Below are 14,695 nucleotides of genomic sequence, written 5' to 3' on the forward strand. Positions count from 1 at the left end.
CAGATTATTTGTTTTGTACAACTGTTACTTCCTTTGAAGTTGACTGGTAAATAATGCTTTTAGCCGTCTGTTGTTTATTTGGGCAATAAAGAATATATAAATAAATAAACATAAAGTGACTTTTACAAAAGTCTTTCAGTGATAATATATACATGTGTATGATATATTAGATATAAATTATTGATAAAAAATATTGCACTGCAAAATATAAGTTCTAAAAAAGTAATAATGTTTAGGCTCTACCATCTGTTGTTATATGTTTTAAAACTATACAAACATAGGATGTTATATAATTCACAACATTTTATGGGAATGTTAAAAAATAAAGGATTCCAACTAAGCACAAATCAAACATGTAATTAAGTTGATTAAATATCATACTAAATTTTTTTATTACTTATAAACTGAAGGTATAAAAGTACTTAGTATCAATCAATACCTAAATTAAAACAGTTGAACTGATTTTAAATAGTAAATAGGAAAAATATTGAAAACTCTTAGCTGAGTTAATGAGCTGTCAAAATACATGTAAGCTTATTATTGAAATAATAAAGAACAAATCGTTTGAACTCCAACATTATCCTCATACAAGAGGACAGTACTTTTCTACAGTCATTGATATATTGATATATTTACTTTTATACAGTCATTGATATATTCTTGCTATAATATGTATATAAAATCTCTTAAAAAAAATATTAACTATTATATAATCTTAGTTAAAAATTATCTAATCGAAACATATGATTCCATTTAAAGTAATGCAATTAGCTAAAAAAAACTCATGCACCATGCGACCCAGATATATGGTTCCATTGAGGTTAGTGTATAATGTTAACTTGAGAGACATAGATTACATAACTGTTTGACATACAGTAAAGAGATCTTGTCAATAACAGGTGCAGAGGCCATGTCACGATGGAGGCTAATGATGGGGAGGTTAAAGAGCTCACACATGGAAATATATCTTGTTTCATTCCATATGTAACTAACTGATATAGCATAGTTAGAATGGGTTAATTTAAATTCAAATAAGCACAATTACAAATAAGGTTATTACGAGTCTAAATAATAGCTTTAGTAATTTAAGTCTATGCAAAATTAATACCTTGCAAATTATTCAGCATGCAGCCAAATAGTCATAACATCATGCAGCCAAATAGTCATAACATCAGGGGTTAATCAGATTTACAATTATTACAATGTTATATATGAATAAGGAGTTAATGGAAGAATATCTTAAGCAGCAGTCATTAAGATTCACGCCGGATGGACAGCATTTACATCATATTTCATATACTGTACAAAAATAACCTATTTATAAGTTTAAAATGAAATAAAGTCTGATGTCATAAGACTAGTCAACATATACAAAACTATATATACTGGGCCATTGTTGTGATGGTTTTTATTATATACGAACAAATAAGTCAATATTGTCATAGCATGAATAATTATTTGTCATCCTGCCTATATCATTATATGTTAAGCATCTTACTGCAACAAAGCAATTATAGAAAGATCCTGCTGTGACCTCAAAAATGTCTACCATAACAATACATTATTACTATTCTATATTTATTGTAGGACTTGGTCTAAAGTATGTTATATCATGACTATGACAAATCACTGTCAGACACCTAACATTTAAAATTCTTCTGACAACTGGAACCTATAACTAGCAAACACAATACAGCCCCAGAAATAAATATAAATTTAAGAAATAACAGGTATGACTGTGGGATCTTGGATAATAATAACGGCAAAACGTAATAAAATGTTTTTTTAGCATAACCTACAAAATACGAGTATAATATAATAAGAATACTGTTATAATAGTCCCACTTACCGACTGCAGCAAATTCGTCTGGGGTTCTTCCACCCGCTAAAAGCCACCGACACCAGTCTATTGTCTCCCACTCATCTATGGCCTTGCTGGGGTTAAGCAAGACATCTAGAAGTGGACCTAAGTGCTGCGGCGAGCCGCTAGCGCAGTCCGCATGGATGTACGCAGCTGCACCCCTCTTTCCCTTCTTCATTAACACTTGGGCAGTTGAATTAGACATTTTTACACATTTATCACTAGTTACACCGAAAAGCAAATCATACACATAAGTCACTGTACATTTCGGTCACTCACGGAAGAAACACCATTACCAGTTTTACATAAGGCAATGAACTGCGGTCCGTAACGCATCCGCGGTTAAACATCGTGGTAGCGGATTGCTAACACATGATAGTCTACAAAACCTTGTCGTAAAGCACTATAGGAAACAATAATTTGGATTTTTTTAGAAAATAACAATAAATTAAATTATTTCGCAGTTGAAAATAATAATAGAGTAATGCAGAAACAACTCGGCCATTCGAATGGGTTGCTATAGAAATAAATAAGAAATTAGAAATTGTTGCCTTAAAAAAAAAACTTCAAAAATGTATGAATTTTATTGATTATTTGATAAGATATTTTTTATATCTGACAAATTTTCCAAAAATAGTAAATACCCGTACAGCAACCACTAATGGCTTGCCATGGAGTTTGGCAGTGTTCGTTTTATTTTTTAATTCGTTTATTTAATAAAAATATCTTTTTCGGTTATTTAATAAAAATATATTCGGTTATTTAATAAAAATATCTTAAATATTGTGCCTTTAGGCGTGTTTTCATCTTATCATAATGGCATTCGTTTAAAATTAAGATTACAAATGAAAACTTTCAGGACAAAGATTACAAAGCAAAGAAGTATGAAAAGTAAATCATGAAACAATTTGAAATTTTTATATCGATTTTCTACGATAAAATGGTATGATCCCAATAAAAAAATATATATTATAATTATAGAAATGGCAGTCAAAATCATTCATTGATCAAAAAGTAACTCAAAATAAAGGAAATTATATTGGTCCTAAATCTTTTAATTCTGCTTAATAATTTTAGTAAGCTGAAATGTTTTTTTTTGAATTATGATTCGCATTATTAACTGAAAAAAATAAGAACTATTGTTTTTTTATTTAAATATCGTTATTATTAAAATACTTTCCATTGAAATAAAATTTGAACTATTCCTCACAGAGTACATTTCATAACGTAATTATAAATATTATGTATATTCTGTAGTGTGTCAAATGTCAATTTGTTTAATAAACGAAAAGAACTTGCGCATTGCTGCGTATTTCGTGCTTTAGTAGATATATTTTTTAATTCTCTATGTTAAACTAGTGAACATATAGTTTAATACTACAGGTATAAAGTTTAGTTATTTTCAAACGATTTTAATATTTTAAGCAGACATGAGTGAAGACAAAAAGGTTATGTTCCATGAAATGGAACTGGATGATCGATTATTAAAGGTAAGTTCTATAGGCGATTAAAGCTATTTCATGTAAATCCCTGAATTATATTGAAATTGAAATATATTATTTTAAAATTAATATATTTTGAATACCTTTAAAATGCTATACACGCAACATAAACACCATGCCAGTTGACATACATACCATGTGCTTCGGTTATAAAACATATTTCTTACATTTATTTGTTTGTTAATCATAATGTACTGTTTAAAATTTAACAATGTTATTAACTGGAATGATCATTATTTATATCAACTTAATTTTTAACCTTTATTCAATAACGCAAAACAAAAAAAGTTATGACAAATTAATATATGTATAAAAAAAAAATTCTCCTTGGGAAGACTTTCGTATCTATGTTGTCACATTAAAAAAGGGTATCGATTTTACTTCTGAATGGTCATGTATGTGAATTGCAACGCAGATAGTGAGGAAGATTCAGAGGCGTGTTCGTCTTCTTTTACGGAAAAGCCACAATGTTCTTAAAATTAAATTTAGTTAAAGACTTATTTTCAAAATCACGGCAGGGCTCTGTTTAGTTAATGTACATCATACTGAATCAAAAAATATGTGAGAATTTATGTTATGTTCTCAGTAAGTTTAATTGGTTCTTATTTTCAAACTTAGCGGTTTGCAACCAAACCTTTGGCAGACATTATGTTAAATCAGTGTCTTTAGGTCTTAGTAATAGTAAATAAGTTTTTTTCTTAAAAAACTATGCAAGAAATGATCTTGGTTTTTTATATATTGTTGGGGCTCTAATTATAGAGATTATATTTTCAGTTATTTGCAGGCTATATCTCAGTTGGGATGGCCTCACCCGACACTGATACAAGAAACGGCTATCCCATTGTTATTAGAGGGCAAAGATGTACTCATGAGAGCCAGGACGGGATCAGGCAAGACAGCAGCTTTCACAATACCTGTCATACAAAAGATTTTGAATCTTAAAAATACCAGTGCACACCAATGTATAAGAGCCCTTATATTATCTCCAAGTAAGGAGCTGTGCGGACAGGTGAGTCATCATAACATTATACAAAACTGTCTAGAATTACTCTTAAAGTAGACAGTTTTATTTAATAGTTTGATTGAAAAAGAAATAAAAACATCCCAGGATGGTAATTCTAAACAGTGGTGTGAAGATTGATTCCATTTAATAAGACTTACTGTACCTTTTGGTTTCAGATAACTTCTGTGGTGGGTCATTTAACACTGAAATGTGCAAGAGAAGTCCGTTGTATAGACATTTCCTCCAACGGTGACATGCAGATACAGAAGTCTTTACTGGCTGACAAGCCTGATATAGTAGTGTCCACACCATCACGAGTATTGGCCCACTTGAAGGCTAATAATGTAAGGTTGAAGGAGGATATAGCCATGTTGGTTGTGGATGAAGCGGATTTGGTATTCTCATTTGGTTATGAAAACGAAATTAAGGAACTTCTTGAGTAAATACATTTCTACTTACCTATATTTATGCTATCCATTATATAGAACTTATAAATAATTAATTAAATTTATTTGCAGACATTTGCCGAAGATATATCAAGCTGTTCTAGCCTCAGCTACACTTTCCGATGATGTTTTAAGTCTGAAAAAGATAGTCCTCAGAAATCCGGTGACATTAAAGCTTGAAGAACCGGAGCTGGCACCGTCTACACAATTACAGCATTATCATTTGTTTGCCGAAGAAGATGATAAAGCGGCCATACTCTATGCATTGCTGAAATTAAATCTCATCAGAGGAAAGACCATCATATTTGTCAGGACGGTTGACCGATGTTACAAGTAAGTTTATACAGAGTTAATAAAATTACAACCTTAAGAGGAAATGTTACTTAATTTTAGTCCAAAATAAGCCTTTTCCAAAGTGGTTGGTAATGCCCCTTTATGGGCGCTGCAGGTCAAAAGGGGGCGGTAAGAGACCTAGAAACAAAAATGGGTCGATGTGTAGCGATTGGGGGTGATTTGTTATTACATTTAGATAGTATAAGTTATATTAGTTTTTCAGTAAGTTTAAAAATAGGGACACTAAAAATATTTTATTGTCAAAGTTGGCAGTACACAAAATAAGTTTGGGAACTTCTGTCCTAAGTGCTAAATGTTAGAACTGGTACTACTGATGACTCTCATTGTCTATTGTAGATTGAAGTTATACTTGGAGCAATTTAAAATCGGCTCATGTGTACTGAATTCTGAGTTGCCGGCGGCTGTACGGTGTATGTCTGTGGAGCAGTTTAACAGAGGTCGGTACCAGATTATCGTGGCCTCTGATGAGAAGGCGTTGGAGGAACCGGACGGGGGCATGATGCTGGAGGAGACGGGCAAGAAGAAGGTCTGCCACGCTATATAAGAGAAATAATTACTTGTTATAATGTTACAGTTTTCAGTATTCTTGAGAACTAACGCTGCATATCTAGTAAGAGTCTAAATTTACCAAAACAACAAACATATTCTCGGAGAAATAAACTAAAATCATAAAAATAATATTCAACACAAGCAGTCGCCCGAGTAGTTGATGAAGTAATATAATTTTCAGCAAAAATCAAAACGTAGGAAGGACAAGGAGTCGGGCGTGTCCCGGGGCATCGACTTCCAGCATGTGTCTAACGTTATAAACTTCGACTTCCCCCTGGATGTGACGGCCTACGTGCATCGGGCGGGCCGGACGGCTAGAGGGACTAGTCAGGTGACTATAAGCAGTCCGGAACAAACACCACACTGTCATTAATAGGTATCACATATATATGAATACGTTTTGTGCCAGGGCTCCGTGCTGTCGTTTGTGTCCATCAGAGAGAAACCGCTCATGAATGCTGTGAAAGAACATCTAACTAAATGTTTCAATGGGCAGAAAGTTTTACAGTGAGTTATCTTGGTCGCTTTACTTTACATATATACATATATATATACAAAATTATTAATATTACTATTTTGTATGAAAAAGATTTAAAATGTTGTTTCCGTTCAGTAACGTCTGTTTCTTCCAGGAAGTATTCTTTCGCGTTGGACGAGGTGGAGGGTTTCCGGTACCGGTCACGGGACGCGTGGCGCGCCGTCACACGGGTGGCCGTCAGGGAGGCGAGGCTGAGCGAGATCAGGAGGGAGCTGCTCAACTGCAAGAGACTACAGGTATTGACCGCACCCACGCCGCTCCTAGACACCATCCGATGTACACTGCCTATGATGAACACGATCCGACATAATACATTGATGAACGACTAATCTTCTCTCTGAACGACTTCCACGCCGCCATCGACTACACTGTCGAATATCTTCGAGATCTTAACTGACCGCTACACACAGGGCTACTTCGAGGAGAATCCAACAGACCTGGCCGCCCTGAAGCGCGATAAGGCCCTTCACACCGTGCGCCTGCAGCCGCAGCTGGCTCACGTACCGGAGTACCTCCTGCCGGCCGCGCTCCGGACGGACGGCCCTGAGCCCGAGCCGGCGGCGCCGGACGCGCCCCCCGCCAAGAAAAAGAAGCAGCAGAACTTCGGCAGCGTGAAGAGACATAAGTACCAAGTGAGGACACACCGTCATTAAAATTATATAGAACATTTTAGCAGCTTTCATATAAAACATACTTGTGCTGTGATTATTGTCAATACACTAGTAATACTATATCGTGTCTGTACGTTTCTGTCCGATGTCGTTCTCAGGCCCGGCAGCGAGATCCCCTCAAGAGCTTCGCGGTGAAGGCTGCCAGCGCGTCGCCGTCCAAGACCTAGCCTTTGTTAGTATGAAGATGCCGTGTCAGTCGCTATACAAATGTGTTTTATATGTTAATGAATAAGCCATGTCTGACGGTGTGTTCTGTTCACACAGCGCGAGGCCGCGGTCGCTAGAGCCGGTAGACTTGGTTAGTACTTTAAGAACTACCTGTTTTTATATCGTCCAAGCAAAATATATGTTTCATTTATGAACCTTTTCTTTTATTGTATACGAGGAGAAATTTTATAATTCCTTGGTAATTTTTTTTTTTTTTTTTTAATTTTTTTGCACTATGGTTTTCGCTATAGTGTAAGAAATCTAAGCTTTCTGAGTGCTGAGCCTGCGAGTGCGTGCTAAGAACTTAGTTTTAATTGTTAAAAACTTCTACTTGGTGAGTATAAAGGAACATATAGTGTACATTTGGTATAAATGTACTTGCTCACCTTAATAGCATGTAATTAACTAAAAAGTTGGATGTGTGTCTGAAAGATCACAAAATAAATAGTCCTGAGTGAATACAGCTGAATACTCCGTACTCAGTAGAAAGAGAATTCTTTTAATGATTCATTACTATAAACTGCCTTCACGTACTGATATAATATGTCAAGGAATCATCGCAATAAGAGGCTTGTAATTTTATTATATATGCGTCTTTGTAGAATGAAATAATAACAAAAAAACTTTATCGCTTCAATAGAAATAACAATTATTATAACAACATTATCGTTTAAAGTTGTCCAAAATAATAGAAATGTAATTTCTCAGCTCTTAGACCTCTAATTCAAAGCTTTTAAAAACAATTTGAGAGTGGCTTGGCTTTGTTATTTTGAATGTTTTAATTTTACTAATAGTCATTGTGGAAATATTCTTTTAAAACAGATTGAATAGCGAGAGTTAGGGACAAAGACTATGAATCTTCTCTTAGGTAGAGATTTGTTTATGTTATTATATAAGTTGGAGCCTAATGAAAGGACTGCGCAGAACGCTAGTCCTAACTACCAAAAATTACACGCACGACGTATCCCAGTTTGGGATAGTCACAGACTGGCCTGTCCCGGCCGCGGTGCAATGACCGGAGCCAGCCCGGGGTAACCGCCTTCATGATCACGGTAATCCCTGCGCAAGGTTAGTATGACGTGACAACACTCACATGGCCATATATACAAACCAAAAGAAATCTTAACACCGCGATCTAATTAATGTATCAGTGACATCTGTTATCGAAACGCGAAATTAATATGACGTACGGGTTACGTTCTGAAAAGAGGTTTCCTAGATGAGGTTGTTCTTTGTTAATAAAAATTTTTGTTTTGGTTTAGATGTAACTAATATATTCATTGTAATTTTTTTTTACTAAATATAAATATCAGAAAGAAAAAACTAAAGTGTATAAGAAATGATATATTTAAAATTTTAAATTGTCTATAGTCTATACAGATTTGGAATATCGTCTTTTTCTCGGCGGCTCTTTGATGATAGTTTTGGAGTCACTGAACGCTTTTCTCAAGGTGAGCGCTCGTTGTTGAACTGTCGTAGAAGGTGGTTCAAAGACGAGAAGGGTCGGTCGAGGTAGTACCCGTACGCACCCATTTCGCGACGTTGCCAAGGGCTTGTGGTTATCCTGGAATGTTTTTTTTTTTAAATACGATAAACTAAACTTATTCGTTGTGTTGCGGTTCAAATAAGTGAATGGTATAAATAAACAGTTACACGTAGATACAGTGCGATAGAAAATATACAATTTCGTGAATTTAAGATTTTTTATCTGAATATAAATACTGGATGTTGAAGTTTACATATCGTACTGTGAGAATGGAAATTGCAACTTGAATTCAATGTTTTCATAGTGGTGATGATTTCACGGTTTTGGTCTAGATATATTTATTCATCAATAACAAAAAAATCTTGAAACGGAGAAAAAAGACCAGTGAAAAGTCTGACTCGAACTCTATAACTCAAAATCACAAAAGATTTTGTCGACTGGCATAAAATCATAAAAATATATGACAAATCTGTTCATACAAATATTTAGGACATCACATATTTATGATTCTGACTTCCGCCTTTCAAGATAAAATTTAATAGATTGACAAAAATTTGTCGCAACCATGGGATATTTTGTTTCCACACCATATTATGGGCGGTGGCGTCGTGTCCTTGTTCCTAGTGTGGGCGAAGAGCACGGCGGGCATCACGGACACCATCCATACAGTCCATTGCTGCATCAAATACTGCTGCTCCAACTCCTCTGACGTCATCACACCCGAGTTCTGCAGGAAGCATTATGGATATAGGTTATCAATGAAAGAATTCAATATTCTTAATTCATATAAAATGTAATGTACCGTTTGGTAGCAGTATTCAATGAGCAATTTTATGACGTTGACGACAATCAGCCAGAAGTGTATGCTGTATATAACCATCCAGATGAATAGAAGTCGCTGTGGAAACGAAACAATATTAATAGACAATTAATTGCATGATTGCTAGTAAAAGAAAATCCATCCAATAATAAATAACCAGTCAAGTGGAAATATTAAGATATGAAAGGGGTTCTCCGATTCGTATTACCTGTAGTATGATCTCCCACAGTGGGATCCGTCGGAACATGAATCTCCTGAAGAGTGCTGATATAAGCCTTTGAGCGAGTGCAGCCGAGCCAGCTGTCCAGATCGCTGTCGGTATCATCGAGATGGTACTGTCACCACACTTGGCGTATTCCAACATCTGGAAACATATCAAAATCCGCCTGCACATAATTGCGAAGACATATGAGAAACTAATTCTATCAGCGATAATTGATGTGTTAGATGTCTTAAAATTTCTCTTGTGATTATATTTTCTTAATATTTTCTCCCTTTACAGTGTCATTTATAATTATTCAGACAAATATTAATATTTAACACATTATTGGTTACATCAGGAATTGAACCCGATACACGTTATGCCTACTAGACAATTTACCGAGACTTTAGGCCGTTAGTTCAATGATATCAGCCCCCCTATATCACGCAGTCATATTTGACAGGTGCCACTTGGGTATACCTAGGTTTACATCGCTTGTAATTTTATCCTCGTCAATCGATACTGTAGATCTTATGTGAACTCATTTTTTTGCATATATTATACAGAAAAACCGCCTCATCGAAGCATCTATCGTGGAATCCCTTTTATGTCGTGCTAGAAATGTTCTAACAGTTATTATCTAATCTATTCTTATTTACCCTCGATGCTTTCAGATCTTAAATATCCAAGAATATTTGAATACACATTTTAATTTTGTTCGTGGGACTTGATAGTAAATGAGTAATACATTTAGTCAATTATTCCATGAGTTCATGTTTATTTACAAAACGTTACGTTACCATTTTGAAGCGTTATTCAATGATAACTTAATGTCAGTCAATGTTTGTCTGTTAGTGTTTCAGAGAGGTTTTATAAGTATGTCATAGGTGGTATATATAGGTAATGAGGTCAGAATCACAACGACATATCCCCGCCTGGGACGTTTTATTTGTACTCTCTTGTCCTAAATTTCAATACACGAAAGTACATTCTGTGAGGTCGATTCCCTACATATCTTACAAGAATAAAGAATTTTAGTATCTGCTTTCGTATTTAGTGAGTAGCTTCTCTTAAATGCCAAGCTCGCCAAGGATGGGGTCGTTAGAGATAAAAATGGTATTTCGTTCAGGAGATAGCAAGCATCTTCTTCAAAAACCTTTTTTTGAACCTGTTCTTAAAATCTCTTCTTAGGATCCATGTTCTGAACATCTGGGGAGACTTAGAGACTTACTTACAGAGACTATCTTACAATTCAGTGCCAAAAACATATGAAATGTATAATTGATTAACTTTTGTATTTTCATTTACTCTTTCTTTAGATTTCGCCATTAAGGTGTGTACTGTGTATTCGCCACAAATAAAAGCAATTTCAACAGACATAATTTATTTGTCATCCAACTCCTGACACCACCAGGCCGGCGATCACTGATCGTTTCTTTTGATGGAAGTGCTAGAAGTTACGCTCGCCGGCGTGCGGCGCACTGCTGCACGGACATCGGTTTTCCTGATATCATTATATAAAGTTCAATTAAAACAGACCAGGGCGAGATAAATAATGATTTGTCCCACCGACCAACCGTTTGGTCACCACTGTAGGAGACTTGGACGGAATGAAAAATGGAAATTGAAATACAACTTCAACTGCTTTTTAGTGAAAATGGTTATATCCTTATTTGTTGGTTGACGCAACAAACTTACTGAATAATATTTTTAAATCTCAATATCACCGCTCAATGGCGAACTGAATCTTAAAAATATTTTCATCAAGAAAAAGAACACATTTCTTTATACAGACCGTAATATAGGTTCTGAGTTTTTGTATCGCGTCCACCGCGCTGTCACTGGACATGCCGAGAAGGCGAGCACTTTGCGACGTGCCCGAGCATGGCACGCGGCTCGAGTAGCTCTCACTCTAGAGGTAGTACATACTACAGAACTAACGAATACGCTACTATACTACACAATGTATGCATTATTTAATATAATCTGAGAGAGATGATTTTGCCAGAAATACTTCTTCAGGGCCCATTTGGTCTTGATAATTTATTTTATACCCTTTTTTTCTGACTGAATCTATTATTTCCTCTATTGTTTGTTCCTTATAAAATTCTGTTGGAGTATGGTACAACACATGTTAAGATAAGCGCAAAATTCACATTTAACGTTTTAATTTTACTAATCGATTACTGCACTGCAATAGCACATTACAGTCTTGCTTCTGGTTTTTCCATATTGCTTTTTAAACACAATACAGTTTTGGCATGACTTAAAGTCAGAAGTCAAAGAAGAACTTAAAAATAATTATTGGTAAAACATATGTACGTATGTGCGTCAGAAGTTAGTGGCGTAGCGGAGTAGCCTCTCAGCCGCTGATGGATAGCCCCCACGAAACTGTTCACTTTCTGCATGGTGGTGTTCACGCCGTGTGTGGCGCGCGCGTGGAGTTCTGTTTGCCTGTAACGATAATATGACCGGACCGCTCTAGCCTCATTGAAGACCCAGGGTAGACAAGAAAATCGCTTTTGATAAATTTTAAGTGACAAAGTCTATTTCAGAGTTATGGACAAAATATGAATATAATACTCCAGTGTCTGTTTGAAGTTTTCAATTATATAAATGTTTAACTCTAAGGTTACTAGTTAAAATAAGCAGTTCACATTACCAACCACTGTTCCAGATAGGGCATGTTAAATCGTTGACAATAGTGCTTCCTTACGTAGTCGGCGTAGCACAGCGACAGGAACCAGCACACGGTTATATGGATTTGAGGCTGTTGCTGTTTAAGGAAGCGGGTCAGCGGTCCCAGGGGAACCATATCCGTCTGACCCAGGAGACTAGCGGTGGTCATCTCTAATAGCATGTTGGGGCTCTAGTTAGGAATTAAATCCGGTTTTATTTTTTAATACATCTACATATTTATGAATTCAATAATGCTGGTTGAGATGCCGAGTTTTTAACCTTCAGATTAAATTGTTTCAAATTAATTCTTGACGTTTTGTAAAATAAGAAAAAAGTACGTACATCTTTAATGAGAGTGTCCAGATAGTACTGAAAGAAGCGCATTGAGCACACCCAGAGGTGTATCATCAGCGCCAGCATTCCGAGCACCATTGTGGACTAGAAAAATGACACATGAGAAAATATCGTAATATTAATCTACAACGTACTGAAAAATAGATTGAAAGTTAAAACAGACAACAGCATAGAAGTACACGACTGGGCATCATTACTATCGAATTTATGCCATGAATATATATTGTTTAGACGAAACCTCTCAGTATTCCATGGATTCACCGTGCGGGCGCCGGGTCATATTCTTAGTGAGTTCGTTAGTGAGCTCGTAATACTTGTTGACCTTGATGGCATGGTCTTTGGGGATGGTGGTTTCCCAAGGAACCATGAGCTCTATTAGTACAACGCGCTTTAAAATTCGCGAATATAAAAATATGTCTGGTCTGGAGGCCGACGCACAAATATCCATACGTGTCCATCATTAAAGTCCAATCCGAAGCCGCTTTAATAATAGAGTAAGGCTTGACGCTTGATTTTGTAGCCCTAGTGTCTTCTCTTACAAAACCTATTGATCGTTGGTTCGTGGTTATTTCTTTTTGCGCTCTTGCTACCGATAGACTAACCGCTTCACGTATGATTTCTATAACCCTATCGTGACGACGCGAGTATTGACCGCTATCCAGGAGTACCCTACATCCCACCAGCAAATGCTTAGCAGTTCCAACTGCCTCCCCGCAGATGTAGCAAGTTTTTTCGGTACCTTTGCCAACCCTTACTGAATTACTTTGATTTGGGAGAGTCATCTGGAACGCATTACACTAAAGAACAAACACACTAAAGAATAAACACTGTATCTAAGAAGTCGTTGTGGGTCAGTGAACATTATTTATATTTATTATTGTTGTTGGCATGCTAAGGTTTTTAAGAATTTTTGTGTATTTAAAAACTAGAAGGAATATATTTTAAAAAGATAAATAAAGGCGGAGCGTTCAATCTGTCACAATCACCATTAACAGAAATCTGTCGACTTCATACTTTAAAATATAATAGTTTAATCACCACGAGAGTTTTCTCGAGCGGCGAAACGTGTGCGTGGTCGCCTGCTATAAAGATGGTCGCCTCCAGCTCGTTGTAGAGGAACAGCGCCGCTGCGCTCGCGAACACCGCCGTCGGGCCCATCCCCCACACCTCCCCGTTGCAGCTCAGCCATCGCGCGATGCACTCTAACTGGGATTCGTATAGGTTCTGCAAGAAGTTGTGTCCTTTCTATCATATACTTATTTTTAGTTCCCCACGAAGTCTCCGGAAAAAAGCAAGGAATTTTATTTGGCAGGTTATCACATAACTGCATTAAGAAATACATTGAAAAATAAGCAAGCTTAAAATATAAAAGTCCTAGGACTCGTGACGGTGCCTTAATGTCTCAAAATTCTTTTTCTAACAACAAAACCAGTTGTTGTTAGACTAAGAGTTAGAGAGAGAGACTGTGGCCCAGGCCTGGACAACTGGAAATAATTCAAAGATCTATATTTCCCCATGTAGAAATGTATTAAAGAACCGTCCCACTGCGGCCAGATCTGTAATTACAACGCTATGCAGTTATCCGACAGTAACAGTAGTTGTGACATTATACTTCGCATGATGAAAGTTCACTAACACTTCAAGACATTAGTCTTCTTTGGGTGAACACGTTCATAGTTTAGATAGTTTCATCATGATCTAAAGGTCGTTGGACTTCTCGACGTGGGTTCGTCATACAAACATTTTACTCACGCAATGTGTATTGAAGCTTACAGTTTTTCCCGCCATGCATACGCTGTTGGCAAAAACCAATTGTTTCTAGTTTTAACATTTTCCCTCCAGTTCCTATTGACTCATCTCGTCAGTCTCACAATTTAACAATTTTGTTTCTTCTCAAAGGTTAATCTTTCATTTTAAATGTTGACATTTGTGTGTAAGGTATTGTGTCAAAATGTAAGTCAGATCTAGAGGGCGTAACAACAAAAAACTTTTTTTGCAAATTTGAAAATGAGAAATTAGCTTA

The 14,695-nt window shown here is 36.0% G+C and overlaps 3 protein-coding genes, 1 non-coding gene and 1 pseudogene across 7 annotated transcripts in view; 1 reads left to right on the forward strand and 4 right to left on the reverse strand.

Annotated features, from left to right (window-relative positions):
• The window catches only part of LOC116769963 (E3 ubiquitin-protein ligase Ubr3), a 35,494-nt gene extending 33,124 nt beyond the window's left edge, over positions 1–2,370 (reverse strand). For both annotated transcript variants that reach the window (XR_009753667.1, XM_032661198.2), the window contains exon 1: positions 1,850–2,370. Coding sequence is in view for 1 of the 2 variants with exons in the window: in XM_032661198.2 (XP_032517089.2) it covers positions 1,850–2,066 (217 nt within the window). In the remaining variant the exon portion in view is untranslated. The remainder of the gene's footprint in view (positions 1–1,849) is intronic.
• Positions 2,371–3,126: 756 nt separating this feature from the next.
• LOC116770239 (probable ATP-dependent RNA helicase DDX56) lies at positions 3,127–7,286 on the forward strand. Of its 3 annotated transcripts, XM_032661631.2 has the most exons (11): positions 3,127–3,351; positions 4,148–4,372; positions 4,543–4,805; positions 4,885–5,145; positions 5,503–5,692; positions 5,897–6,046; positions 6,125–6,222; positions 6,348–6,489; positions 6,664–6,885; positions 7,023–7,096; positions 7,189–7,286. In XM_032661631.2, exons 1-10 carry the CDS (start codon positions 3,292–3,294, stop codon positions 7,089–7,091), a joined length of 1,680 nt encoding a protein of 559 aa, XP_032517522.1. In that variant the 5' UTR covers positions 3,127–3,291; the 3' UTR covers positions 7,092–7,096; positions 7,189–7,286. The 3 variants fall into 3 exon arrangements, with proteins under 3 accessions (XP_032517522.1, XP_032517521.1, XP_032517523.1); XM_032661630.2 differs by having other exon boundaries at positions 7,023–7,286; XM_032661632.2 differs by having other exon boundaries at positions 3,141–3,351; positions 4,138–4,372; positions 7,023–7,286.
• A 755-nt stretch (positions 7,287–8,041) lies between these two features.
• On the reverse strand, positions 8,042–8,207 carry LOC133320239 (U1 spliceosomal RNA). Its single transcript, XR_009753670.1, has one exon. It is a non-coding gene; the product is annotated as a U1 spliceosomal RNA (small nuclear RNA).
• Positions 8,208–8,476: 269 nt separating this feature from the next.
• Positions 8,477–9,918, reverse strand: LOC133320236 (uncharacterized; annotated as a pseudogene).
• Positions 9,919–11,074: 1,156 nt separating this feature from the next.
• On the reverse strand, positions 11,075–14,610 carry LOC133320235 (uncharacterized). Its single transcript, XM_061527994.1, has 7 exons — positions 14,425–14,610; positions 13,711–13,896; positions 12,661–12,756; positions 12,306–12,508; positions 11,962–12,093; positions 11,435–11,549; positions 11,075–11,143 (listed from the first exon to the last, which is right to left on the reverse strand). The coding sequence occupies exons 1-7, from the start codon at positions 14,458–14,460 to the stop codon at positions 11,090–11,092; spliced, it is 822 nt and encodes a 273-aa protein (XP_061383978.1). The 5' UTR covers positions 14,461–14,610; the 3' UTR covers positions 11,075–11,089.
• Positions 14,611–14,695: the final 85 nt, after the last annotated feature.

This window comes from Danaus plexippus (assembly GCF_018135715.1).
Source record: "Danaus plexippus chromosome 13 unlocalized genomic scaffold, MEX_DaPlex mxdp_40, whole genome shotgun sequence".
NCBI lineage: Eukaryota > Metazoa > Arthropoda > Insecta > Lepidoptera > Nymphalidae > Danaus > Danaus plexippus.

Excerpts from the sequence above, each read along its gene's own strand:
- LOC116770239 (XM_032661630.2), top strand. The coding sequence starts at position 3,292 with ATGAGTGAAGACAAAAAGGTTATGTTCCATGAAATGGAACTGGATGAT. Across the intron at positions 6,223-6,347 it reads AATGGGCAGAAAGTTTTACA|GAAGTATTCTTTCGCGTTGG; the intron begins GTGAGTTATCTT and ends TGTTTCTTCCAG. Across the intron at positions 6,490-6,663 it reads TCAACTGCAAGAGACTACAG|GGCTACTTCGAGGAGAATCC; the intron begins GTATTGACCGCA and ends CGCTACACACAG.
- LOC133320235 (XM_061527994.1), bottom strand. The coding sequence starts at position 14,460 with ATGGCGGGAAAAACTGTAAGCTTCAATACACATTGC. Across the intron at positions 12,094-12,305 it reads ATGCCCTATCTGGAACAGTG|GCAAACAGAACTCCACGCGC; the intron begins GTTGGTAATGTG and ends TTATCGTTACAG. Across the intron at positions 11,550-11,961 it reads CTAACTTCTGACGCACATAC|TGAGAGCTACTCGAGCCGCG; the intron begins GTACATATGTTT and ends CTACCTCTAGAG.